Here is a 26,139-nt window from a genome sequence, read left to right on the forward strand (position 1 = left end):
TGGCTGGAAATATAGTGGCTTCTCAACTCGCCGAGGACTTGCCTGAAGGTTCAAAGAATTATTGAGTTCTGTTCACCATATTGAGAATCCATAAGTGGCATTGTATGCCCATGCATCTGTTTCCCATGTAACAGAGCTGTACTGAGAAACAGCAGAAGTACCTGAGCTTAAGGTCTTCAGTCCTTCAGGGTTTTTTCAGAATGAAATGCAAAGAGTCATTCCCACTCCTCCAACTGGAGTTTCCCTATTTGGCATAAGCTAAAGACTTCCCATTTATTTTATTTTTAACATCTTTATTGACATGATGTACATTCCATACATTTGACCCATTTCAAGTGTACACTTGATGGCTTTTCAGTATATTCAGAGTGGTGCAGGCACAAATCCATTTTAGAACATTTTCACACCCCGAAAAGAAACCCTGTACCCTTTGGCAGTCACTCACTATTTCCTCCTTCCCTCCTCATCTATCCCCTATCTCCTAGCAAACACTAGTCTGTTTTCTGTTTCTATAGATTTTCATCTTCTGGACATTTCATAGAAATGGAATTCTATAATATGTGGTCTTTTGTGTCTGGCTTCTTTCACTTAGCATAATGTTTTCAGGGTTCATCTATGTTGTAGCATGTATCGACACTTCATTTCCTTTAACTGTTGAACAATAATACTTTTTAGGGGTGCACCATATTTTATTTATCCAGTCAATGGACATTTGAGTTATTTCCACTTTTTGCCTGTTAGGAATAATGCTACTAAGAACATTCCTGTACAAGTTTCTGTGTGGATGTATGTTCTCATTTCTCTTGGCTATATCCCTAGGAGTGGAATTGCTGAGTCATATGGTAACTCCATATTTAACATTTTGAGGAACTGCCAAATGGTTTTCCAAAGCAACTCCACTGTTTCACATTCCCACCAGCAATGTACAAGGTTCCAATTTCTCCCAATCCTGGCCAACAAGTATTATCTGCTTTTTAAATATAGCCTTCCTAGGGGTATGAATTGTTACCTTTTTGTGGTTTTAATTTGCATTTCCCTGATAGCTAATGATGTTGAACATCTTTTCATGTGCTTTTGGCCAATTTATATATCTTCTTTGGAGAAATGTCAATTTGGATCCTTGTCCAATTTTTAATTGAGCTATTTGTCTTGTGTTGAGTTGTAAGCATTTTTTTAAATATATGTATAAATGTATATATATATATTCAGGATGCAAGTCCCTTATTAGAGACATGATTTGCAAATATTTTCGACCACTCTGGGTTTTTTTCTTTTTTATTTAGAGCAATTGTAGCTTTACAGAAAAATCACCCAGAAAGTACAGGGCCCTCAAATACTTTCCTCACATGTGGCATTTTTCCCATTATTATTATTTTGTATTAGAATGGTACCTTTGTTACAATTGATAAAACAATTTTATTTTAATTATACTGTTAACTATAGTCTGTAATTTATGTTAGGGTTATTCTTTGGGTTGTACAGCTTATGGTTTTTTTTAAAAAAAATTTATTCTAGTGACCTATTTGCAACCTAAAGAGTTCTCATTTTAACCATTTCAACTATGTAATTCAGTAGTATTAGCACAATGTTGTGCTATTTTTTATTTTCTCACTTCTGCTTTTATTGTCATATATAAGTAGCCATTGCCCAACCCAAGGTCATGAAGGTTTTCGTCTGGGTTTTTTCCTAAGAGCATCATAGTTTTAGTCCTTACATCTGTGGTCCATTTTGAGTTATTTTTTGTGTGTTGTATAAGAATGGAGTTCTTGGCGTTGCCCAAGTTCATTCTTTTGCGTGTGTATATCCGGTTGTTCCAGCACCATTTATTGAAGAGTCTATTCTTTTCCCCAATTGAATTGTCTTGGCACCTTGTGAAAAACCAGTTGACCATAAATGTCAGGATTTATTTCAGGACTCTCAGTTCTGTTCCATTCATCTATGTCTGTTCTTGGGCCAGTACCGCATTATCTTGATGACTATAGGTTTGCGGTAAATTTTGAAACCTACTACAGAGTGGGAGTCTTCCAACTTTGTTCTTTTTCAAAATTGTTTTGGCTAGTCCAGATCACTTACATTCCATATGAATTTTTGGATCAGGTTGTCAATTTCTACAGGCAAGTCAACTGGGCTTTTGATGGGACTTGTGTTGAATCTGTAGATCAATTTGGGCAGTATTACCATCTTAACCATATTAGGTTTTCTAATCCGTGAACATGGTACAGCTTTCCATTTATTTAGGTCTTCTTGGCTTTCTTTCAACAATATTTTATAGTTTTCAGCATGTATGTTTTATATGTCTTTTGTTATTTTATTCTAAGTATTTTATTCTTTTAAATACTATTATAAATGAAATTGCTTCCTAATTTCATTTTTGGATTGTTCATTGCTCGTGTATAGAAATAAAATTAATATCCTTGTCTTGTTTCTGATCTTAGGGAAGAAAATATTTACCATTTCACTATTAAATATGATGTTAGCTATGATTTTTTTTCATAGACACTCTTTATCAGTGTGAGGAAGTTCCCTTCTAGTTCACTGAGTATTTTTTCATGAAATGGTGTTGGATTTTGTCAAATGGTTTTTCTGCATTTATTGAGATGGTTGTGTATTCTTTGTCCTTTATTCTATGGGCATGGTATGTTATATTTTAAAAGGTTAAACCAGCCTTGTATTCCTGAGCTAAATCCCTCTTGGGCATGGTGTAGCATCATTTTTATATGTTGATGGACTTAGTTTACTAATAATTTGTTGTGGTTTTTTGCATCTATAATCAAGGGATATTGGTCTCCAATTTTCTTGTGATATCTGTGTTTGGTATCAGGAACATTTTCATAGAATGAGTTGGAAAGTATTCCCACCTGCTTTTTGTCTAATTACTATTAATTCTTCTTACCTCATTGGTAGAATTCACCAGTGAAGCCATCTGGGTTTGCTTTTCTTTCATTGGAAATGTTTTAATTATTAATTCAACCTCTTCTGATAGGTCTGTTCAGTTTTTTGATTTCTTGTTGAGTCAGTTTTAGCTGTCATTCTGGGATTTTGACCATTTCATCTCTTATCTAATTTGTTGGCATATAGTTCTTTATAGTATTCCCTTATGATCCTTTTTAATTCTGTAAACTGGGTAGTGATGCCCCATCTTCCATTCATGATTTTAGTAATTGAGACTTCTGTCCTTTTTCTTGATCAGTCTAGCTAGGTGTATCAATTTTATTGATCTTTTTAAAGAACCAACTTTTGATTTCATTGATTTTCTTTAGTTTTTTACTCTTCTCTATTAACTTCTCATCTTTACTTCCTTCTCTTCCTTCAGCTTTATAGTCTAATCTTTTTTCCAGTGCCTTAAGGTGGAAGAGTCGACATATTCTTTTTAATATAGGCATTTACATATATACATTTTTCTCTATGTACTTCTTTAACTGCATCTCATAAATTTTGATAGGTTGTGTTTTCTTTTGCATTTCTTGCAAAGTATTTTCAAATTTTCCTTTTGCTTTCTTCTTTGACCTATTGGTTATTTAGAAATGTGTTCCTCAAATTCCCTTCCAATACTGATTTCTAATTTTATTCTTTTGTGGTTGGAGAACAAACTTTGTATCATTCAGTCATTTTAAACATTTTGGAATTTGTTTTATGCCTTTGCATAAGGTCTGTCCTGTAGAACATGCGTGTGTTTCTGAAGAATGTTTATTCTAACACTGTCGGGTGGAGTGTTCTATATGTGTTTATTAAGTCTAGTTGCTTTAGAGTGTATCATTCTGCCTCCATTCTGTAAACAATTCCATGTTATCTTAGAGCATTATTCAGTGTGAAACTCAGTCATCCTAATAATGTAGTCCACTGTGTATAATAGCTTTGGAGAACAACCATTTTAACGTGGATTTTATTACCACATGTTGCTGGGGTATACGTGGATAGACTCAGAAATGATCTTGAATTTTGAATTTTATAGCACAGTCCATACTATCCTTAGATATTTCTCATTTACAAATATAGTATATTGGAGTTAATTGTAAATTATCTTCTATAAGTTTTAGTGTTGTTTTTAAAGCAGGCCCTAGGGATATTAGGTGCCTATTTCTATTTTTCCACAGATATTTAAATTTATTGTGAGGCACCTTGTTTGGAGGACAGGACTAAGAATCAGGGGCTGAGTTATAGTCCTAATCGCCATCATAATTCTGCATAACTTAGGGGAAATCTCTTCATTTTTCTACTCTTTAGCAAAATGACTTCATAATACCTCAAGAACTTGCGCTTCAATGAAATAATTGTTTGTGAAAGGGTCATGAAGACTTTCAGTATACTGCAAAAATGTCTGAGGTGGCCGAAAGCGCCTTAGTAGTCCAAGAGAGTGATGCCTTTTCAAGCTGTGTGACTCCAGGGTAATCGCTTGACCTCTCTATCTGGGTTATTTCACAAGCGCAAGACAGTGATGTCATACACCTGCTCATGGGGACATTGTGAGGGTTGAGTTAATACATGCAAGCCCTTAGCATGTGCTTAAACTGCTAATATTATTAACATATGTGCCACTGAGGATAGACATACTAAATATTGTGCCCGAAAATAAGTCCTCTTTTTTTTTTCTTAATTTTTGTTTTGCTTTCTGCCATACTAATTCTGTAGTTTTGATTTAAATCAAACACCAAAATTGATTTAGAATAATTGAGGTTCCTGTACGACATTTATTTTTGTCTTCTCTGCAGGGCATTGCAAATGATGGGTTAAAAGAACATTTCATTTTTGGTAAATCAATCGCAGGAAAGTCATTACCACCTTAATTTGTTGGCAAAATTATCCTTTTAGAGGACGAAATTATAAAAATGTGGAAACACTGACAAAAATGAGCCAGAGAGAAAGTGGGGTTAGATTTATTTGCCCTGTGGGTCAGTTCCAGAATACTTGGGTAACATCAGTCAGGGCCCAGAGTGGCCCTAGTACATTTGTGCAGGAACAAAAAGAATCATGCTACGCTTTGAGGAGTTGCACTCTTTCTTGACTTTCAAGAGCATTGAAGAGGTCAGTCGGCTATGAGAGCTTGTGTTCCAGACCACATTTCCCTGCTGCCACTTTCTGGGGTCTGTTGGCACCTGCTGAGGATTTGGTAGAGCCCTGGGGCCCAATGCTGAGCTGAAGGCACCGAGGATCTCTGGCTTCTGCTTCCCATGTTTGTGGGTAGTGACACCCAAGGTGTGTCTGGTTCATCTGGTTTGATGACCTGCTCCTCCTGTGCCAGTTTCATCTGACATGGCTCTGTCTCCGATTTTCATTCCCTCTCTCAACCGAATGGCTTGGAGTCTGCGGGGTTTCTGCTGGGACCTGTTCCCGAGGGCATGGATTTCTATATCCATCTCTAAGCAGGCTGGTCAAGAACACTGTGTTTAGATACAGTTCCCCCTTCTCCTGCTTTCCCCTTACCTCCCCTGCTCTGAAGGTCAGCTGTGCATGCGCGTGTGATGCATTTCTCTGCGTGTGTGTACGTTCATGGAGATAAGCCCGGCTTGCTCAGTGTTTGCTGGTAAGCAGTGCACCCTCCAGGGCAGAGCTGAGCTCTACCCCAGAATTCTTGTTGTTGCTGTAAAGACTCTGAGAGTCTCAGCATACATCTCACATCAGTCCCAAAGACTACATCCTTTGCAAGCCTCAGGTTGCTGTCACCTGATGTTAAGGTACTCTTTATAGCTGTCTACTTTTTAGAGCATCTCTCTCTGGTTTCCTTTGGCCCCTAGTCATTTTGTGAGTATGTGTTGCCTTTGCTTGTAAGGCTAGTCAGTTTTTGTCGAGTCTCCTTCTTTTACTTTTGCAAGAGGATCCTCAGCACATGATGAAATCTGTATAATTAATGTTCTACGAGTGAAAGGAAATAAATTTCACAGAATGCAGCATGTTAAATTATGTAATAGGCAGACATGTTGACAGTTGTTTTGTAGCACTGAGAAAGCACATCACTTACTATTACTGTAACTTCTACCAAAAAGTTACAAAAGGGGGAATTATATTGTGATAAGTAGGAAGATCACAGCTCATTTTAATTCCAGCTCATTTTGAAAAAGTTTGGGAGAGAGAGCTTCTCAATTTATTACAATATCTGTTATGGTCTTGATAGTTGAAACTTCCCTGTAGGCAATTCTCATGTTTTTGAGGTTTGAAAGTGCTTTATCCTAAAACCTTTCTAACCACAGCTCAGTTTCTGAACAGAATAGTAGGTGGCCTTCAAATGCAAAAACACATTATCATGGAAATATCCCCATGGCTCCAGCCTTTAATTTCCCAGAACTCTTTATCAGTTGCTCCCACGTTGAAAAATTGGATTCAGTGATGCTTGTCTTCCAAAACAAACTTGGGAAACTGAGCCAGAGCACGCCCTGTGGGAGACCTTGATGTAGGAAAAAGGGCATTGAGTTTTGCAGTTTGCAAAACTTTCCAAAAAAGGCTGGACTGCAAAGCTAAGAAATGATCATTGGAAGAGAGAATTGAAACACACCTTGTTTGGAATAATTCCAATCTATGAAATGGGTATTTTTCTTTCATAGACCACAATGGCCTTGGGCAAGTAGGGAATTAATTTCCACTTGCTTCTTACTTTATGAACTAGAGGATTTAAAAAAGTATATGTATATATATTTTTGGCTTTTAAAAAAGGAAATTTAGTAAGTTGGCTAGTTTACAATTCTAAGACTGAGAAAATGTCCCGATTAAAGCAAGTCTATAAAAATGACCAAATTAAGGCATCGACAAGAGGTTACCTTTAACTCAAGAAGGGCCGATAGGGTTTCTCTCAACTGGAAAGGCACATGGCAAAATGATGACATCTTCTAGCTTCCTCTCCTTGTCTCTTGCTTCAAGAAGCTCCCGCAGGGGCGTCCTCCTTCTTCATCTCCAAAGGTCGCTGGCTGGTAGACTCTGTGGTTCCCTCATCACTCTGAAGCTCCCTCTTTCCCCAAAATGCTTCCTCTTTTAAAGGATTTCAGTAAACTAATCAAGACCCACCTGGGATGGGTGGGGTCAGATCTCTGTGGAGATAATCTAATCTAACCTAGTTTCCAGCATGCAGCACTGAATAGGGTTTAAAGAAAATGATTGCTCCAAGATTGGATCAGGATCGAAACATGGCTTTTCTAGGGTACATAATCCTTCAAATTATTAGGTTCAAAATAATTTTATTTACAAAAACAAGCAATAAGACAATTAATTTATTGAATCCTTCGGTAGAGTTATAGGTATTCAATGAAGTCTAGGTTTAGTTTTAATGTAATTCTTCTTTGAGTGTGAATCACTAGCTTTAATTTCTGAGGAAGCCCTCTCCTGTTTGTGAGATTGAATTTATTTCCTTACACCTTTTATCCATGTACCTACTTCTTTAAAAAATATTTTTTTTAACTGTGGTAACAAGTGTGTGGTATCTGTGTAAGTGTACAATTCAGTGGCATTAATAAAATCCATAATGTGCTCCCATCACCACCACCCATTACCAAAACTTTTTCATGAGTCCCTGATAAGCTATAATCTACTTTCTATACAAACTGCGGTTTTAAGCTATAAAGAGTTGAAGAGTGTGTTTTATGCTGAGAGAGATGCTGAAGACCCTGGGGAAGTGCAAGGTTTTAAAGTCAAATATTTGACTCTTCTGGCTGTGGCATTTAGATGTGTGAAGTTGAGGAAGGGAAATCCTAGAACAGCATCTACTTATTTTATTGCAAGCTTTTCTTCCTTCTGCAACATGCATGATTTTTCTGTTGCTAAGTAGCAGAGACATATACTCCAAGGATGCCTCTGGATAATGGATAGCCTCAATTCAGGAACAGAGGCTTATGTGTTCCTATTATGCTTGAAGAAAATATTAGCTGCACAGAAATGTGACCTGTTCCATGACAAATGAGACCATGGAGGCTCTTGATTTAGCATGCAGACTCCCAGATGCTCAGGCCGAGCCAGCCCTTGGCATATGCACCCTTCTTGGGTATCTCTGGAACAGGTGGCCAAGTCTAAATGGCAGGGCAGAGGCAGGGCAGTGTCGCAGAGGAAAGGGGACAGTCACTTCTTTACCCTGGTGTCCCAGCAGGAGGAAGGTCCGAAGAAATAACAGGGTATCGTGTTTCTGAGGACACCCTGTAATGAGTTCTGGTACTTGCTGTTTCTTGAGAGTGAAGGAGACCATTCAGGGTTCACTGGGTCCCATCTTGAAATGAGTCTCTTACTCTAAGGTGCCTGCTTCCCTGACGGAAGCAGTCCACACAGGAAGAAATTATTTGTATGATAAAATCTATGGGTCACACCATCCAGGACTGTATGAACCTTTTGTTTCCTTTGAAATATTTCTACGAAAAAAAGAAGGAAAAAGTGATTATGCAATAACATTTCAGTTACGTCGAACTAAGTATCTTTTCTCCCTCGTTTAATTTTGATGAGAAGGCAAGTCGAAAGAAAATCTCCTTCAAGGATGTGCAGAGATCTTAGCACATTTGACACTATCAGTAGATCATAAATGTTTGATTGAACATATAAACAGCTCTCCACAAAGCTTGCTGGGGTTTATTTAAGTGTGATTTTAATGCTATGTGGTATATGCACAGTTAGCATAACCATATATACTCTACTAGCATAAGATCCTTCTAGATGTTGGGTGTTCAGTGATGATTGTACATGAACATCAAAGCAGTTTTCAGTATCCTTGGTACTCTGTACTGAAATAGTTGAACATATTTCTGGTATAACTTAGAAAACTGTTCTTTAACAGGGTTTGCAATTTTTTATTTTTTACCAGAAAGAAAAAAAAAAAAGAATCTTTCAAGTAAAATATCCCATTCATTGCTTATTCCATTTTAACATGGTTTTCACTCTTTGGAGAGTCCACATCATTAAGAGACCCATAATTTACCCCTTGTAAGTGAGAATTTACAAATCTCTTTACCACAGCAAAATGTCTAAATTTATAGGTTCCCCCAATAGCATTATAAAGCTTTCACCAAAATAAGTTTAAATTGTTCAATTATATTTTAAATTTGTATTCTTTTATTGCATTCTCTTGGCTGAAATGGAGTCCTGTATGTTTAGTTTGTTTTTTTTTTCTTTCTTTTTTTAATTTATTTATTTTTTGGAGCAGTTGTAGTTTTACAGAAGAATCATACAGGAAGTACAGAGTTCCCATATACTTCTCTCCTCCAACAGAGACACAGTTTTCCCTATTAGTGACATTTTACACTAGTGTGGTACCTTTGCCACAATTAACGAAGCATCATTATATTTTAACTAAAGCCCATAGTTTACCTTAAGGCTCACTCTTTGCATCGTAAGGTTGTGTTTTTTCTTTTACTTTTTATTGTGGTAACCTATATACAACATCAAACTCACATTTTAACCACTGTCGAATATACAGTTCATTCCCAGTGTTTTGTTACCATCCCATTGCCCATTATGAAAACTTTTCCATCACCCTAACCACAGAGACTCTGTACCCGTTAAGCATTACCTCCCGTTTCCCACCCCCTACTCCAGTCCTGTATGCTTTTATTTTAACTTCAGTTGTGGCTTAAATAAAGGGAGCATCTTCTGTGACGCTTTCCAGCCCTCTGACAGCTTGTCTTCCTTTCTAGCTGGGACTGATAAAAGATGCTCCCTGGAATGGTGAAAAGAGCCTCCGTTTCTTCATCTTAACTCGTGATAGTGTTTTATTCACAGACCTTGTTATGAGAATTAAATGCTATACTATATGCCCCAGCCTCCGGCCCACTTTAGTTGCTCAGCACATTTTAGTTCCCTTCCTTTATCTTCTCTCTTAAGAAATTTAACCCACCAACCACTTCCACGTGCCAATGAAGCACTGTGGATTTTCAAAACCGAGAAAGGAGACTCTGCGCCCTCTAACGAGATGTGGGAAATGTTGGCTGCGTTTTGAGAAACGAATCTGATTTGCAGCATTTTGTAAAGTAACCTTGTGCCATGTCTGAATTTCCTTTTCTGAATTGTGCAGATCATTATTTATTGAACACCCTTTTTTAAAACTGCTTATTCTGAGGGCATTTCTATTTTTTTAATGTGGATTTACATTTGGACTGTTAGATGAAGTTCTGTGTTCTTTTTCAGAATTCCAACTTTGCACTTTAGAATATGTGAATAGTAGAAAGCTAACACTGTTCTGAGAAAAAAGTAAAGTGATTTTTCATAGAACTTTTTATTTTTTAAATATGAGTTTTAAAAGTATAAGAAAAGATGAAAGTTGAAGGCTGACAGATTTTACTTAATCTGTTAAAATCTGTCTGTTTTTGTGTTTGCTATATTCACATTCAAGAGATGTTCACTTTTACTATTTTCTTCTTTTCTAATACCCCTTAATAATCAGCATGACAGTCTATTTTTTTTAGAGAATATTTGAAGAATGTACTTGTTGCTGGTGCTTCCTTTTTATTATGAATTTGTCTCTTAAGGGCCAGTTAGGGTCATTTATGTCTAAGAGATACTTCACTTAGGTAGCTGTTTGAACCTGTAGATGGCATTATATCCTGGCCAAGCCTGTTCCTGTTCCTTCATTGTTCTTCAAACTTACGTTCTGATTCATAATTAAATAGTTTCTCATCATCTGACCAGCACCACCTCTGCTGGGTCCTGATGCTTATAATTTAGATTTTCTTCTCTTTGGGTGATGGTGGTGGTATTTACTTATCTCTTGGTTTGTTTTTTGGAGAATAAGCAGATGCAAAAGAAATTTCCTCTTAAATGCCGGCTATGTAGTATCTCTCTGTCTTGTTGAAAAATTTCAAGAGCTCATTTGCACCCGGTAAAACTGGTGAATGGCATCAAATGCTGGAGCATCCACCACGCTTGCCCACACTTGAACAACTGGGTGATTGTGAGAGCTGGAAATTAGGTCACAGAAGGTGAGGTATGTGTTTGCTGGGGGGTAGGAAGAGGAGCGGAAAGCACCACCTCTGCTCCAGAGCGCATTACGTCCTGTTCTCTTCTCCCATCATACTGGTTGTCTGATGTCCCAGGAATTTTGAATAGACCCTGAGAGTGTGTTCAGTTGAGTTCTACACTATGAAAGCAACAAAGTTAAGAGAGACAGAGGAGAAGGAGCATGAACCTGATTTCCAGTTTTAGCTCACAGTGTCAGCCATGGCAGAGACTGGCTACAACCTCACCGTGGCACATGTCAGCCTTTATAACTTGCATTTTTCAGCCTTTGTTTAAATATCCAACCTGTCCAACCTGTTTGGGCTGAACAAGCTAGTGCTCGCAAACATTGAAACGTACCCACTCACTGTCAACTTTTTTCTGATTTGTTAAGGAGGGTGATTAGTAGCAAAATCTGCAGCTTCCCTCCCTCTCAAAAAAAAAAAAAGTGAACCAGAAGCACCGAAATCTTGGCACATCTGATCCCCACCTTGCCTTTTGGCATGTGTGTGGGGGGTGGGGAGCTTTCTTCTCTACTGCTTTCAGAGCTCTGAGATAGTAAGCGAAGCGGTTGCTGGCCTCAGTAGGGAGAGATTCTATATTTCCTTAAACCAGAGGTTCCATTGCATAAGGGGTTCTTGAGTATGCAGTGTCAGCACTTCATTCTTACTCTCCACACTTACATAATGTCTTTCGCTCGAGAGGACTGTTGTTCCAATTCCACAGGCAGGAAAACCCGAGGTCTGAGATGTCATAGGACTCAGCCAGGATCATAAGCAGATCGTCAGTCATCTACCCTCCTTCCTGGGCTCTTTTCTGCTCTCTTAGTTCCTGTTGCTGGAACAACACTTTGCTCTTCCCTTGCACTGGACTGTTTTGGTGCTATGTATGTCCCATCTCTGAAAAGCAAAGGCTGTGTATGTACCACGTTCATCCCACTTTACACAGAGGTGACCATAAACAAACGTAAAAACAGAGAAGGCCTCAGTTGCTCAGTTGAGATTTCTCCATGGATTCCTCTACATTCATATTCATATTCTCTCACACAGCGCGTACTTGTGTGCGCACTCACTCATCAGATCTTTGTAGCCCCTTCCTTCTCGTTTGATTCTCACTGGCCTAGTAAGTACTATGACGTCATATCTGCAGCCTGGCGGTGATTTTTCTTTGTTGTGGTGCTCCTTCCCTGCATCCACTGACCATCCTTTCCTTTTCCCTCACTGCAATGTGTCTGGTCATCTTGAATGATGGCTCTGCCAGATTACATCCTGTTTCTCCTTTGGAAAAAAGCAGAAGAGTGGCAGTGACTTAGCCCTACCTTATTATGAAGAGAGTCATGTCTTCCTACTCTGCAAAAAGAAAAAGAAAGTGAAGGTCCTGCATCCTTGAAGAAACCTAACTCCCTCCAAGGCAGGAGGGAGCATTGTGCTTGGTGATTTTGTTTCCATTCTACTATGAAGTTCAGGGCTGGGGCTTGGTTTGACTGTATTAGTCCTGTTACCACCATGGAAAGGCATTCTCTAGGGAGGGTGGGGGTGGTTACCTGCCACACAGGTAATGACACTGGCTGGGGTGGGGGTTCATCCTGGAAATATTGACTTTAATGAGGTGCTGCTACCCAAGACCACAGATAGGGCATCTACTCCTAGGTATGGATCAGCTGTGAGAGTGAAATTTGTAGCACAGGTTGTCTGGGAAGGTTGAAAAAATTGAGGAAGTTTAGCTTGGAGAAGGGAAAGAGTCTGTGACTGCGTTGTGGCCACCCTGAAATGTTTCAGGGACAATTGAGATTAATGTCTGTGGATTTGCACAGGAAAGGCAGCCTTCAACTCTGCTGGAATGAGATAGTTCTCTTTCGACTCGACCAGCCTCTAATGAGGCTTTGTTTGTTTCTCAAGAATCTGATTTTACATGGAAATGTGTGTATCGATTCTTTGTGGATATTATAAATAGGTGTTCTAGGGGACACATAGTATGTAGGGAGTGTTAAACCAAGTGGAAGATGATTTCAGCAAAACTAGGGCAGGCAAAAATGAAATTACAGGAGGAGTTAGATTATATCGATTTGGGGAAATGGCAGTTAGGAATAGTGTCTAGAATAAAAAATTTTAAGAATTGATATTTATTGACATGGGCCAGTTGTCAGTCTCCCCTTCTACTGCATTTGAAAATCAGGAGAGGAGGAAGGAGATTAAGTTAGCATCAGTAGTGAAGGGCCCCCTGTTCTCTAAGTAAACAGTTAATAATAGCAAATATTGGAAGAAAAAAATAGAGAATGTTGTATTTCAACTCTGTTCTAGACTCAGAAACTTAGAGTACTGGCATGAAAGAAAGTAAGAGTGATACAAGAGCCAAAGGGTGTCCTTTTCCTGCTGTAAGGCTGGTTGGGAGATTAGGAACACTGCAGAAAAAATATCATTCAGGTATAATAATCCCAGCTCATTCAGTGAGGAAGTATTTGTATCAGGACTGTTAACTAGAATCCAGGAAAGTTTTACTCAGCACCAAGGTGGAGAAGGAATTTACTCTCCAAACACAACAGAGGATCTTGAAGGCAGGCGAGCATAGGATGGACTAGTAGCAACAGTGGTCCAGTCAGAACTGGAACCCCAGGTCTGAGGTCAGAGATAAATGTTCTGGGCTAATATGGAGATGGAAAGCACCCAAAGGCAGTTGGTTGTTAATGAACAAATTGAACCCCTCGTCCACCCCTGCTTGAAATTCAGATTACCTTAGCTTTGGATACAGTTTAAATCTATCCTTACCCTAGACCCATTAAAGTGCTACACTGCAGTCAACGAGATGAGAAAAACTCTCTCCTCTTTGAACATGTTTCCGTGACATGGGGGTGGGGGAGATTGGGGAAGAGGAGCTTGCAGAAGAAAAAACTACATCAGGTAGAATGTGGTCTGTACGGACACCTCCCTCATCTTTTGCCCTTGAGCAGAGGTAGCAGGAATAAGCTTCCCTGTTAGGACCAAGGAGATTGGCCTGTGATAGAGTGAGGGCTATGCCCCGAGACATCTTATCACAGCCACAGGACACGCCTTTGTGAGATACCGAGCCTCATGCTATGTTGACTTCTAGACGTTTTAGAGAGTGCTGGCTCTTGGGTCAGCACAGCTGCTTACGCCATCATCAATCCTTCCTGCACATCCTGGCGCAGCTGGTGTGACCTGCCTTCTGGATAAGCATGACTGAACTAGAACAACACCCGAATTACTAGAAGGGGTCTTGGAGTTTACAGCAGTCACACGAGGAGTCGCTCGTCTGATGCCTTGCCAGCTCCTCTCCCCGCTAGCTCCTTCCCACTTCTGTCTGGACTCCCCATTCCTCCCCCTTTGCTTATACTTAGAAGCAGTCACTTGCCAGCCCCCCACCCTTAAACTCCTCTCTTAAACATTTATTATAGAAACAATCACAACTCATTCTGAAGACTTATTTCCTTTGGCCTAAAGTTCAAGGTTGTAGACCTCTGGTGTTTCTTCTCTTAATCTTACTCTTCACTCCCCTCGCCATCACCACCGCCTCTGGTCATCACAAGCCTTTGTTGGAAAAAAAGGGGGGGGGGGGGGCTAATATCTTTAGCATCAGGTAAAGATGGGGAGGTGTTTGTGATGGGTTGCAGAGACTTGTTTCAACCCGTTGACTTCGGTTTGGCAGGGCTCTGAGTGCTACTTGGGTGCAGTCTGGGTTCTATATACTTAAAGAATGACCTTCCCATACGATGCCATTTGTGCAAAGAATCAAACACTTCAGCTCCTAGGAGAGTAAAACCCATGAGGAAACTTGGTCTGACAAAGTTAGCAGATAACCGAAAGTGATCAGCTCTCTCCCGAGCTTTAACCTTCAGACATGAGAACTCGAAAGTGTTTTTTTGTTTGTTTGTTTGTTTTTTTAACTTTTTTATTAATTAAAAAAAATTAACAGACAAAACATTTAGATATCATTCCATTCTACATATACAATCAGTAATTCTTAATATCATCACATAGTTGCATATTCATCATTTCTTAGTACATTTGCATCGATTTAGAAAAAGAAATAGAAAGACAACAGAAAAAGAAATAAAATGATAATAGAGAAAAAAAAAACTATACGTACCATACCCCTTACCCCTCGCTTTCATTTACCACTATTTCAAACTGAATTTATTTTAACATTTGTTCCCCCTATTATTTATTTTTATTCCATATGCTCTACTCTTCTGTTGATATAGTAGCTAAAAGGAGCATCAGACATAAGGTTTTCATATTCACAGGGTCTCATTGTTCAATCGAAAGTGTTTTTTGAGACCTGCTACGAGGACAGTTTCTACTAGGTTAAACCTTGGCTTTGGTCACATTTAAACTCTTCCAAAGTTCCCTGGAGGACTTTAGTCCCCATATCAATTTTAAGAATGTTAAATTTACCAAATTCCTAAGTTATGCATTTATGTCTGATAAACTGGTATAAATGAGGGACTTATGCGCGGTTTAAGATATGTCCAAGAAAAGTTCATTGATTATATCTGAAACATGTCGACACCCTAGTCTGGACAGTTAACCAAACCTGAGCACAGTTAAAAAGGTTTGAAGAATTTCACCATAATCCTGTGGTTCTCAAACTTGAGGCCACTTGGGTACCCCTGAAAGCCTAAATTGCTGGACTCTGCCCCACACCTCTGAATCTGCAGTCTGGGGTAGGGCCTGTGAATTTGCATTTGCAAAAGCTTCCAGAGCCTGCTGCAATCCAAGGACCACACCTTACAAAGCAGTGCCTTAGTAAACTAGCAATATCACCCCCAGCTTTACAGCTGTAGGCACACTACTAGTGGGAGAGCCAGGGAGAGCCAGGGTATCACTTCTAAAACGTCTCACAACTCAAGACGACCTCCAAAGATCACCCCAGCACATCACTGCTCCCTCATGGTTTCCTCTCAGTCTCCCACTCCCCATCTTACCACCCAAAATTGCTTTTTCACCTACCCAAATGTCCTCCTTACTTCTCAGAGAAAGCTGGTGCCTGAATGGTTAAAAACTTTCCCCTCTTCCCAAATCTAGCACCTTACATGAAATGTCAGAAAGTTTCCGCATGTGGAGCTGGAAGCCAGGAAGTTTAGGGAGGTGGGGGAAAGCTGTGCTTTAGGAATTGATTCTGTCTTTTTTGAGTTGCTTGATGACAGTCAGCTCCCGTGCCAGGTGTCATTGGCTTGGTGCCAGTATATTCAGTATTCTCATGGACAGCCCATCCTTGTTGAAATCCATCTTTTCAAATTTTAGAAAATAAATGGTTAAATGTGCAGAAGGAAAACTTGAAGTTGTAAAGCAGCTCCCACTCCAATATTCAAAGTCAGTCCCCATCAAGTGCTTTTTTTTTTTTTTTTTTTTTTTTTTTTTTTTAAAGACAGAGAGAAGGAAGGAAGGATAGAAGGAAGGAAGGAAGGAAGAAAGGGAAACATCTTTAAACATTTTCTTGTTTTATTGTATTTTGTTTTTTTGTTTTTGTTACATGGGCTGGGGCCGGGAATCGAACCGAGGTCCTCCGGCATAGCAGGCAAGCACTTTGCCCGCTGAGCCACCGCGGCCCGCCCTCAAGTGCTTTTTAAAGTGTATGCAGATTTAGATTTTTCATTTCTTCCTAGTTTAAAAATAATCTGCAATATTTGTTTTTATTCATCACTGCAAAAACCCCGTGTGTTATAAATGGGGGAAAACGTCTTCCCTTGTCTCCTCAGGAGTTCTGATAAAATCCTTCCTTATCCCATGATGTTTCATGTCTACCCTTGAAGTTTCATGTCTCCAAAGGAAAATTCTAGAATTTTATGCAAAAGCAGAAGCATAACTTAACTTTATAAATTTCTCTCCCCCATTGTTTTGTCCAGAATGCATGAGGATTAATTTCAATACTAGAAAAAATTAGCATGTGTTCTCAGTTTTCATTGGTGGTGTGTTTTTCATTAAAGGCCCTTCATCACTGTTTACTGTGCAATCTGACATTACATTTGCTCACATTAAATCCCAATAAAGCAAATTATAAGGTGTGTTAGAACTTGAGGACATACATTTTAGTGATTCTATTTTAAAAGACAGATTTTCTGCATATACTTCCTTCATTCATTTGTCCATTCAGTTATTCAACAAGTTCATTCATGTATCCATCCATTCCATCATTTGGCAAATATTTATTAACCGTATGCGGTATGTGCCACTGGGGCCTAGAGGAGAGGACCAAACATAGTTCTTGTTGTAGTGGAACTTATTTTCAGTTGAAAGTGAGGACACTGTCACACAAGTAAATGCCTGATACTTTCAGTTACAGCTCTCTGCAGGAAAGAAACTGGGTGCTGGGCCCAGGAACATCTGTGTTGGTAGATGTATGGCCTCCAGGGTGGGGACGCTCGAATCACACTGTGAGTGAAGGGACCCTGTCCTGTGATGGTCTGGGGCAAAGCAGCCCCTTCTCCCTCCCTGCAGAAGCAGCAACAGGTGCAAAGGCCCTTAGTCAGGAAGTAGTTGGGTGAATGTGAGGAACCTAATAGAAGCTAATCTTCCTAGAAGAGCCTTGGGATCGAAGGGATAGAGTGGTAGAAAAAGGCAGAGGCCAGAGTTATTTCTAAGGGCGAGACTTATAGAAGAATGTAAGACAATGACTTGATTTGTTTTAGGAGCTCACTCTGGCTGCTGGGTAGAGGGAAAGTGAGGTGGCCAGTTTACAATATTAAGAAAATCTGTTCTCAAATAAGAGGTTGGAATTCCTGATACCTGCCCATGCAAAAAAGAGAGAGGGAGAGCTAAAATAAGGGATTGGAAATCTTGTAGTCGTTGGCGCTTTTACAGCATATCCACCTATGAATGGTTTCACAGCGGTCCTTGTATATACATCTTTGTGCATTTGTCCAATGATTAGCCCTTAGGACCAGTTTCCTGAAGTGGTTAAAGGGCAGGCGTATTTAAAACTCTGTCCCCATGGCTCAGCTGCCTTCCAAAACGGTTGTTACCAATTTCTGTGTCTGCCAACAGTGTGTGAGGGAACCAGTTTTCTTGTCCTGCACCCATGTTGCATATTGTAAGTCTTTCCTATCCTTGTCAGTCTGGGGAGTGAAAAGAAATTACCTGCTGCAGTGCAGAATAGAGAGGCATGGCTTAAAGCAAGTTGACTGAAGAAATGGTGGGGATTTTAGCGGACAAACTCAGGAAGGGCTGTAATGTAGCAGCTGTGAAACATGCCTAAGGAAACCCAGGCTCCATTTGCATAAATTCTGAAGGTGTTAGGTTTGGGATCCAACATTTCATAAGAATATTTGCAAACCAGAGAGTGTTCCAAGTCTAGTGGTTGTAAGCTGTGTGATCCAACAGACTTGAGAGCCAAACTTGGAGGGGGATGGCTGGAAGGAGCTGGAGTTGTTTAATTTTGAGAGGAGAAAATACAGGAGATATTCAGGAGCCTTTTTGAACTATTTGAAGAGCTGCCACCTGGAAGAGAATATAGATTCTGGGTTGCCCCTGAAGGCGGAGAGGTATTTAAAGGAAGAACAGAATTTTTTTTACTTAATATAAGCAAGATGGTTTCTACAATGAGAACTGTTGAAGATGGAGAATTCCTTGTTGCTGGAAGTATTCAAGCAGAACCGAATGTTGACCCCTCCAGGATGCTGGGGAGGGAATCTCTGGGCCGAATGGTGGGAGGTTAGATGGCATCTCAGGTGCCTTCCAGTTCTGAGACTGGTTATAATTTATTGATTCTTGGGTGCGTGGAAATTAAATGGATTAGTCCTTGAAATAAAACCCAAGAGAAGAAACATACCAGAACCTTCTAACGATGAGAAACAGAATTGTCTCCTCCCTCTGTTCTGTTTTGGCCATTCTGTGGGTAAGGGGCCATTACTGGCTCATCATGAAGACACACTCCACTTCCTGTGAGCCTTTTGGGATGAAGCAGATAGGTAGTGTTGCTGCTTCTACTGTTGGAGGCCAGGGAAGAAGAAAAGGGATCAGTATTGGAAAGAACCTTTAACTTACAGATCACATGAAACTTCAGAAATGGCTGACCCTTCCAGATGCTGGCAGTTCAGTGTTCACCAAACGAACCATGGTCTTAGCTGAGCCAGTTGCTGTTGATAATCATGTGGTTGAAAAACTGTGATCTAAACGGATTGGCAACTCTCCATGTTTAAGCAAACAACCACCAGATTTAACCCTAGAATTGAACACTGCTTGTACTTTGAACCCCAGGCTCCAGTTGGGCCCATTCAGGGAACTGTGGCAGGTTGAAATGTTTAGCGACCGCATACTGGCCAGCAAAGCCTTTGAGATTGCTTTGACTTGGTTTTCATTCTTCTCCTTTAGTAGTGCAGCAGCTCTCAAAAGCCACTCAAGTTTGTAAGAATAGGACAGAGCCTCTGCATTCCTTGAGCAGGACTGGAGACGTGGAATGTTCTGTGCTCCTGACTTGGGGGCTCCTTCCTTGGCTTCCCCTTTCATTGTCCTGTTGTAATTTGGCTAGCTGGGCACCAGCTGTTCAACTTAAGGCCACAGTCACTTCCCATACCTGTCAGAGAGGAAGGTTGATGTTTAGATGATAACCCGAAGACTCCTGTCTGTGACCCAGAGCAGAGTGAGCTGGCTTGTGCTCTCAGGTAGTTTAGTGTGGGGCAGCAAGCATGAACTTGGACGAGGGAGACCCAGGTTTGATCTGGGGGATGTGAACTGTGAGACCCAGAGCAGGGCAGCCTCTCTGTACCTCAGTTGCCTCATCTATAAGATGGAATTAATGGTCTGTATAAAAGTAGATACCCACTCAGCCTGGGCCTCTCTCTCCTCTTCCTCAGCTTTTCCAAAACAGCTTGTGTCATAAATCCCAAGGACTAAATAATAATGCATTATTTTGTATTTTTGTAAATCCTTGTGTCATGCCATTGAAAGTAGCTTATAATGTGGTAATGAATAGTTTCTAAATTTCAGTCTCCAATGTCTAATATTCTCTTAGGTTATTTTAACCCTATCTTCATCTCCACAAATAATCATATAGAAAAGTATGTTAATTTTAAAATTTTGTTTAATGTAACTCATTGAAAGGATAGTTTTTTACTTTGTCTTAAATGTGGCTGATGATTTTGATATTAACTTACATCCCTTAATAGTATCATACTTTCTCAATCCGTAGATGCTTCTTTAAAAAAACTAATATTTCTAAAAATAGGATACATCATAGAATAAGTGTGGTTGTGTCATAGAATAAAAGCTTGCCAGCCTTTCTCTTTTTTCCTTCCAAAAGCTGATATTAAACGGTGGTCTGCCTTAAATCATGGTTGTCAAGGAATTGAGGGAGGGAGCAAGCTTATTTATTCCAATTAATTTTCTCAAAGCTTCACCTGACCAAGAAGTAGATCATAGAGTATCCTTCCTTAATAATCTGGACAAGGAATTGGTTTGAATATTGGTATGACAGTTGTGTGTGATTCTTTACCATTTCTTCCCACTAGATCTTTCAGCCACAGCACCCTGATTCCCCTTCAGAAAACAGAGGTTCGGCCTGAGCCTCCTTTCCTGGTTTCCATATCCGCCAAGGTTAGGCCACTTCTTCAGCAGTTCTGGCTGGGGGATTGGTTGTGGGGCTCTTATTTTTGTAGGGGGATAGTATGGTGGGGCAGCCAGGTGGGGACCACCTCCACCTTTTCGAGTATGTCACTGGAACCAGAACAAGAAATGTTAAATGGTCATTTCTGTTATCTTCCACTGACAGACTCACAGAGAAGTTGGGTCCTAAGCATCAAACTTAGGGGCAGGGGCCATGTGGGAAAGGCATCTTGCAGCCTGGTTGTTGCTGCTGGTGGTTTACGAGCTTCTTAGACGTCTCCTCTTTAGCTGGTCTCCCAGGCCATCTAGAGAAGGCCCAGTGGGAAGTGAGCAGAACTTCCTTCTAAGCGGCAGTGCGGCTTATGAAAACTTTGCTGTCTTTTCCCCATTTCTAAGAACTTCTCAAGTAAGATAATGTTATAAAACAGATATCTTATGAAAAGCTGGGGCTGTATCCCGCATCTGGCACGGTTTAACCCCAGTCAGATGATGGTGGTAGTGGTGGTATTAAGAAAACTAAACCCTTTCTAAGTCACAAAGTGAGGAAACTGAGACTGGTTATCTTTTTGTATTGTCTTTCTTTCTTTTCCTTTGTATCTTTGTATCTTGTTTGTAGGATATTTGTTTTAGAACTTACAGTCATTTAAAGTTATTTAAATCAGGTCACCCATAAAAACTCTCTTTTTTGGAACAGACATAAGTAATTTATGTAATACTTTTTTTTGTTTGTATATTCCTAGTCCTGTAGAATCAGAGTTGCGTCATATAATTTACTCACGACATTGTCATAGCAACTTTCATGATCTTTAAATCCACATAATGCTATGAGAAACACGGAAAGACTTTCAGGTCTTAAATGCTTAGGATATCCACTCTGTCAGCACTTCTCAAAATTGACCCCAACATGCCTCCAGTGGTAGAAGAAAGAGAGGAGTTGCTGCTGGTAAGATAGAGTGTGAATTTTGGAGGCAAATGCAGAATACTACTTGCATTATGAAATGGTGGGGCAGTTTAGGTACCTGGAATTATTCATTCTTTAGAATTATGTTATAGTACGTTTTGTCTGAATAAATAGAGCAGGTCATCACACAATATGTTTGTCTTCATCTCATTAATGCCCCTTAAGTTCATGAATATCTTCCAGCAATCAGCAAAACATTGCACAACATTTTTGGAGAGCACTTGCAAGTGCCTTAAGAGAGGTTCAAGGAGATGATAAAGTTTTAAAAGAAAGAAGCCATTGTAGAAATTATACCCTGGGTCTCTAACTAAATTAAAAAATTTAATGCCCAGCACCTAAATAATAAAATATAGCAAAATTTAAGAAATGAACAAATGAACCCAACTGTTTGTTAAAACACGTGGCATATGCATGTTCTTTTCAGACATATGAAGATTCACGAGAAGGACCCCAGTAGTGCCACAGCTGCAGCGCCCCCATCCCCATTGAAGCGCAGGCGGCTGTCCTCTAAGAGGAAACTGAGTCACGACGCTGAGTCAGAGAAAGAAGACACTGCTCCTGCTAAAAAGGTCCTCTCTGCTAGCACAGACTTGCCTCCACTCGGGACCTTTGGCAGAAATCCCTCTAATCTTTATTTTTGCAGTTTGGGGGCTTGGCAAAATCTATGCTAAGCTATTAACCTGTGTTTCCCCACACTGTTTTTTAAAGTGTCTACAGAAAAGAGGAACCTGCATGTGCTTCCTCTTTGGAGTCACCTCACTGAGTCCAGAGCTGTCAAACTGTTTCCATGGGTTTTTTTTGTTTGTTTTTGTTTTTTTTACACGGGCAGGCACTGGGAATCGAACCTGGCTCTCCGGCATGGCAGGCGAGAACTCTGCCTGTGAGCCACTGTGGCCTGCGCTCTGTGTTTTTTTTTTTAATTGTGTGTATGGCTTAGAATGTAAGCTTCTTATAAGTTAGGGACTTCTTGGTCTCACTTTTTTTTTCCCATCACCTGGCAGAGACTGGGTACTCCATGAATAGCTGTTAAATGGATGAGTGGACTGAAGGATGGATTGACAGTGTTCAGTGTGTCTCTGTTAAGGAATGAATGAATGAATGACCTGTCTGCAGCATTCTTAATTCCTAGTATGGAAGGCGTCCCTTCCCTCTGGTTTTACCATTAGCCTCTCCACTGAAACAAACCCATAAGGGGGGCCTCCTTAGTGACTCTGCTCTTTCCTTTTCCCTAAGATGGTAGAAGATGGGCAGTCGGGGGACTTGGAGAAGAAGACCGATGAAGTTTTCCACTGCCCAGTATGTTTCAAGGAATTCGTTTGCAAGTATGGCCTGGAGACCCACATGGAGACGCATTCAGATAATCCGCTAAGGTAGGCAGAGGGCCTTTAAGAGCCCGTGTTGTGGGATACTCTTTATCTTTCTCGTTTCTTTCAGCATAGGACATATTCCCCTTTCCCACTACTTAAAACCGGTTTCAATGATGACTTGCCCGTAGTGAGGTCAGTAGGGGTGTGGCGTGGCTGAGGGTGTCACAGTGGGGGCCTGCAGCCCAGGTGTCCCGCCATGGCTCATTCCACTCCTTTGTTCTCAATGAGGCCACGTGAGCCAGCACCAGGGAGCCCTCAGCTTTGAGTGTCACCTGCCGCAGGGATGGTCACACATTTTTTTTTTTTTTTACCACCGAGGGATTGTCAGCTGTGCATGAAGACAAGTTGAAGCCCCTGTACCCACCCAGGCCCTAGTGCCGATTAAGTCCTCTTAAGTTTTGGACTCACCTGAACTTGGCTAGCACAGAAACCCCAAAAAGCATTTTAGAAGAAGAGAGGGTTCCACTTATTGTAAGACGCTTGACCTGAAGCAGAGCCCAATGTGTTTCAATAAAACAGCAATTGATGATTGGACTGCTGGGCCAGGTTCAGCTTTAGGCCTGCCCTGGCTCCTGCTTTTCTGAGTCTCAGCCTTGCCAAGCAGGAAATGTGGATGTCAGTATTACTTTCCAGCAGAATTTAAGGGAAACTTGTCTTTGTTTTGCTGCCTTCTCGATCTTTCATCAGGCAGAAAGTTCTTTGCTTCTAATGAACAGATGGGTTTGGAAGCTTTTCCTATGGAATGTCACTTATTAAAATGTCACTGACATGGTTTTGTTTATTGTGGCGACATACATATATACAGCATAAAATTTGCCATTTTAACCATTTTCTTTTTTTAAGTGTACAGTTCAGTAGCATTAATTACATTTATAGTTTTGTGCTGTCAGTGCCACCATCCATTTGCAATACCTTTTCATGACCCGAAACAAAAACTCTGTACCCATTAAGGAATAACTTCCTTGTCCGCCTTAGCCCCTGGTAACCTCTAATCTGCTTTATGTTTCTATTAATTTCCTTTTTCTAGATATCTCATATAAGTTGAATCATGCAATAGTTGTGTTGGGCTTATTTCATTCAACTTATCTTTAAGATTCGTCCATGTGGTAGCATGTACCAGCACGTCATTACTTTTTCCAACTGAATAATATTCCATGATATGGATAGACCACATTTTGTTATTCATGTTGATGGGCATTTGGGTTGTTTCCATTTCTTAGCTATTGCCAAGAATACTGCAGTGAACATTTGGTGTACATATTCTACAGTTTTTAAGCAGTGGAGGAACAAAAAACATACGGGAGCTTTTGCTGCAGTTAAAAGACTTCCAAGTAGTGTACCTTGAAAATCACAGTTTACAGGTCACCTCAGAGCAGAGATGAGTGTAGACATAGTTGGAACTCTGTTTTAGAAGACAGTTTGGGTGTATTAGTGCTTGGGCATCTGTTTATCAGAATCACTGTTTTGTGGACCAGATTTCATCCCTAGGAACACATGTTTAGTTGTGACTTAGGAATGAAAGGTCTGAGCAAACTAAAGAATTTTTTGTTAGGGGGAAAAGCCTAATTGTATGGTAACTTAAAACCATGTCAAATATCATTATCTTTAATCACATTAGCTTGACATTTTTCCATTGGGGAGAAAAAGAATACATGAAGAGTTTAAACTCCTGAGCAGTTGAAGTGCTGAAAAATGTCTGGGTGGAACTCCCCAGCCTCTGGATATTGTACAGTGTGTTAGAGAGGGTGTGGGCTGATTGCCAGGATAACAGGATCCTCATCGCCTGTCTGCCTCAGTTTCCTTCATTTGTCACATGGAAGGATGGCTGGTCCAGATAATCCTGAATTCTCTCTCATATCTTAAATTTTGTAGTTCTGATGTCTGTTTTCTAAAAAATAGTTCTTCTGTCTACCAAGAGAAAGCATTTGGCCTCTCTTTTGTAGGCCCTCTAATTCTGAGATTCGGGAACTTGACTTCATGGTTTCATCAATATCCACAGCATCCCCAGGATGGGGGCTTGTGGGTGGTAAATAGTAAAATCATTTAGCAGAGGACCTGAGCAAACAGGTGACCTTCCCCCGGAAGCTTCGCCATGGGTAGAGACAAGCACAACCTATGGACTTCAGCTCTTCCTCGGAGCTGCACATAGTTAACATGCCAGCATTTCTGCATGCCTCTGCCCATTTTGTTTTATTTAGTACTTTACTTTGCAATCAACAGAGATCATCTTAGGAATTACCCAGTTGCCCCCTTCTAGATAATTCTTTGCTATAGGAAAGCTTTGGCCTCATTGAGAGCTTTCTGGGCAGCCAAGCCTGCAGAGCACAATGTATAGCAATGATAGGAGCATATCGGGGTGCCCTTCCTCAGTGCAGTCCTGGACAGGGTGTATGGATTCTCCTGGAGAGAGAGCCTTCTGGGCAGGCACCTGTTCTGGGAACGGCTAGGCACATGACTTGAGAGAACGGAGTTGGGAATGGCGTCTGCACAGTAACTGTTCCAGTCACATGCAGAACGACCAGTTTCCAGGAACCCAGGGTGGTAATGGGCTGGAAGGTGTGAAGTTGCACCTCCACTTCTGCCTGTCCACCTAACAGTGGAGAGCTGTCCTTCCTTACTTAAGCCCCGCAGGGGGCAACCTCCCCGCCCCCAGGGCTCCCTGCAGTGGCAAGTTCCTAGCAGATGGCCTGGCGTCTTTGGTGTGAGGGAGGCAGTCCATCCACCTTGTCATTAACTCATGTTGCTAGGCGGTGTGGGGCTTGTGTCTGGAAACCAAAAGTTGCTGATTACAGAAACATAGTTGATTTCCCTTTTCTCTTAACTGCTCTGCCGGCCCACATAATACCCTGCCATACGAGTAGGCCTTGGGGGCAGGTAGCGAACTGTGCCGGTAGCCAGTGGGGAGTCACTGCTTGTTAACCCAGAGCTAAAATAGACACCAGCTCCATTTTCAAACCCCAAAGGCAGCAGAACCACAGCGCGATGCTACCAGTTTAGACAGAAAGTTTATAACTCAAAACAGCTGCTGGCTTCTCCCTCTTCTGTCCCCTTGCCCCCCTCCCCCAAGCTGGCAGGGTTCCCACCATTCCCTAATAAAAGCATTGGAAACCCAAACTCTTCTGAATGCTGAGTCCGTTTTTCTGCACATCCCTGTGTTTCAAATTAACGAAGCCTTGGCGTAGAACGAAAAGGAAGACAGGAAGCAGAAGCGAGCCTAGCTCTGAGTGTCGGATGTTGCTTGTGCCCTCACACGTCCAGCAGAAAATCATCACCCTCTGCTGGCTTCCCCAGAAAAGGAAGAGAAGGCAGAGACTCGGATTTAAGAGGGCTAGCATTTGGAATTGAAGGCCTAGTGGACAGT

General features: G+C 40.7%; 1 protein-coding gene across 9 annotated transcripts in view; it reads left to right on the top strand.

Moving 5' to 3' along the window:
• RREB1 (ras responsive element binding protein 1) overlaps positions 1-26,139 on the top strand; it is a 189,605-nt gene that overhangs the window by 122,811 nt on the left and 40,655 nt on the right. For all 9 annotated transcript variants that reach the window (XM_077143516.1, XM_077143514.1, XM_077143521.1 and 6 more), the window contains 2 exons: positions 21,836-21,980; positions 22,645-22,781. In XM_077143516.1, the coding sequence (XP_076999631.1) occupies positions 21,836-21,980; positions 22,645-22,781 (282 nt within the window). The remainder of the gene's footprint in view (positions 1-21,835; positions 21,981-22,644; positions 22,782-26,139) is intronic.

This window comes from Tamandua tetradactyla, chromosome 25 (genome assembly GCF_023851605.1).
Source record: "Tamandua tetradactyla isolate mTamTet1 chromosome 25, mTamTet1.pri, whole genome shotgun sequence".
NCBI classification, from domain to species: domain Eukaryota; kingdom Metazoa; phylum Chordata; class Mammalia; order Pilosa; family Myrmecophagidae; genus Tamandua; species Tamandua tetradactyla.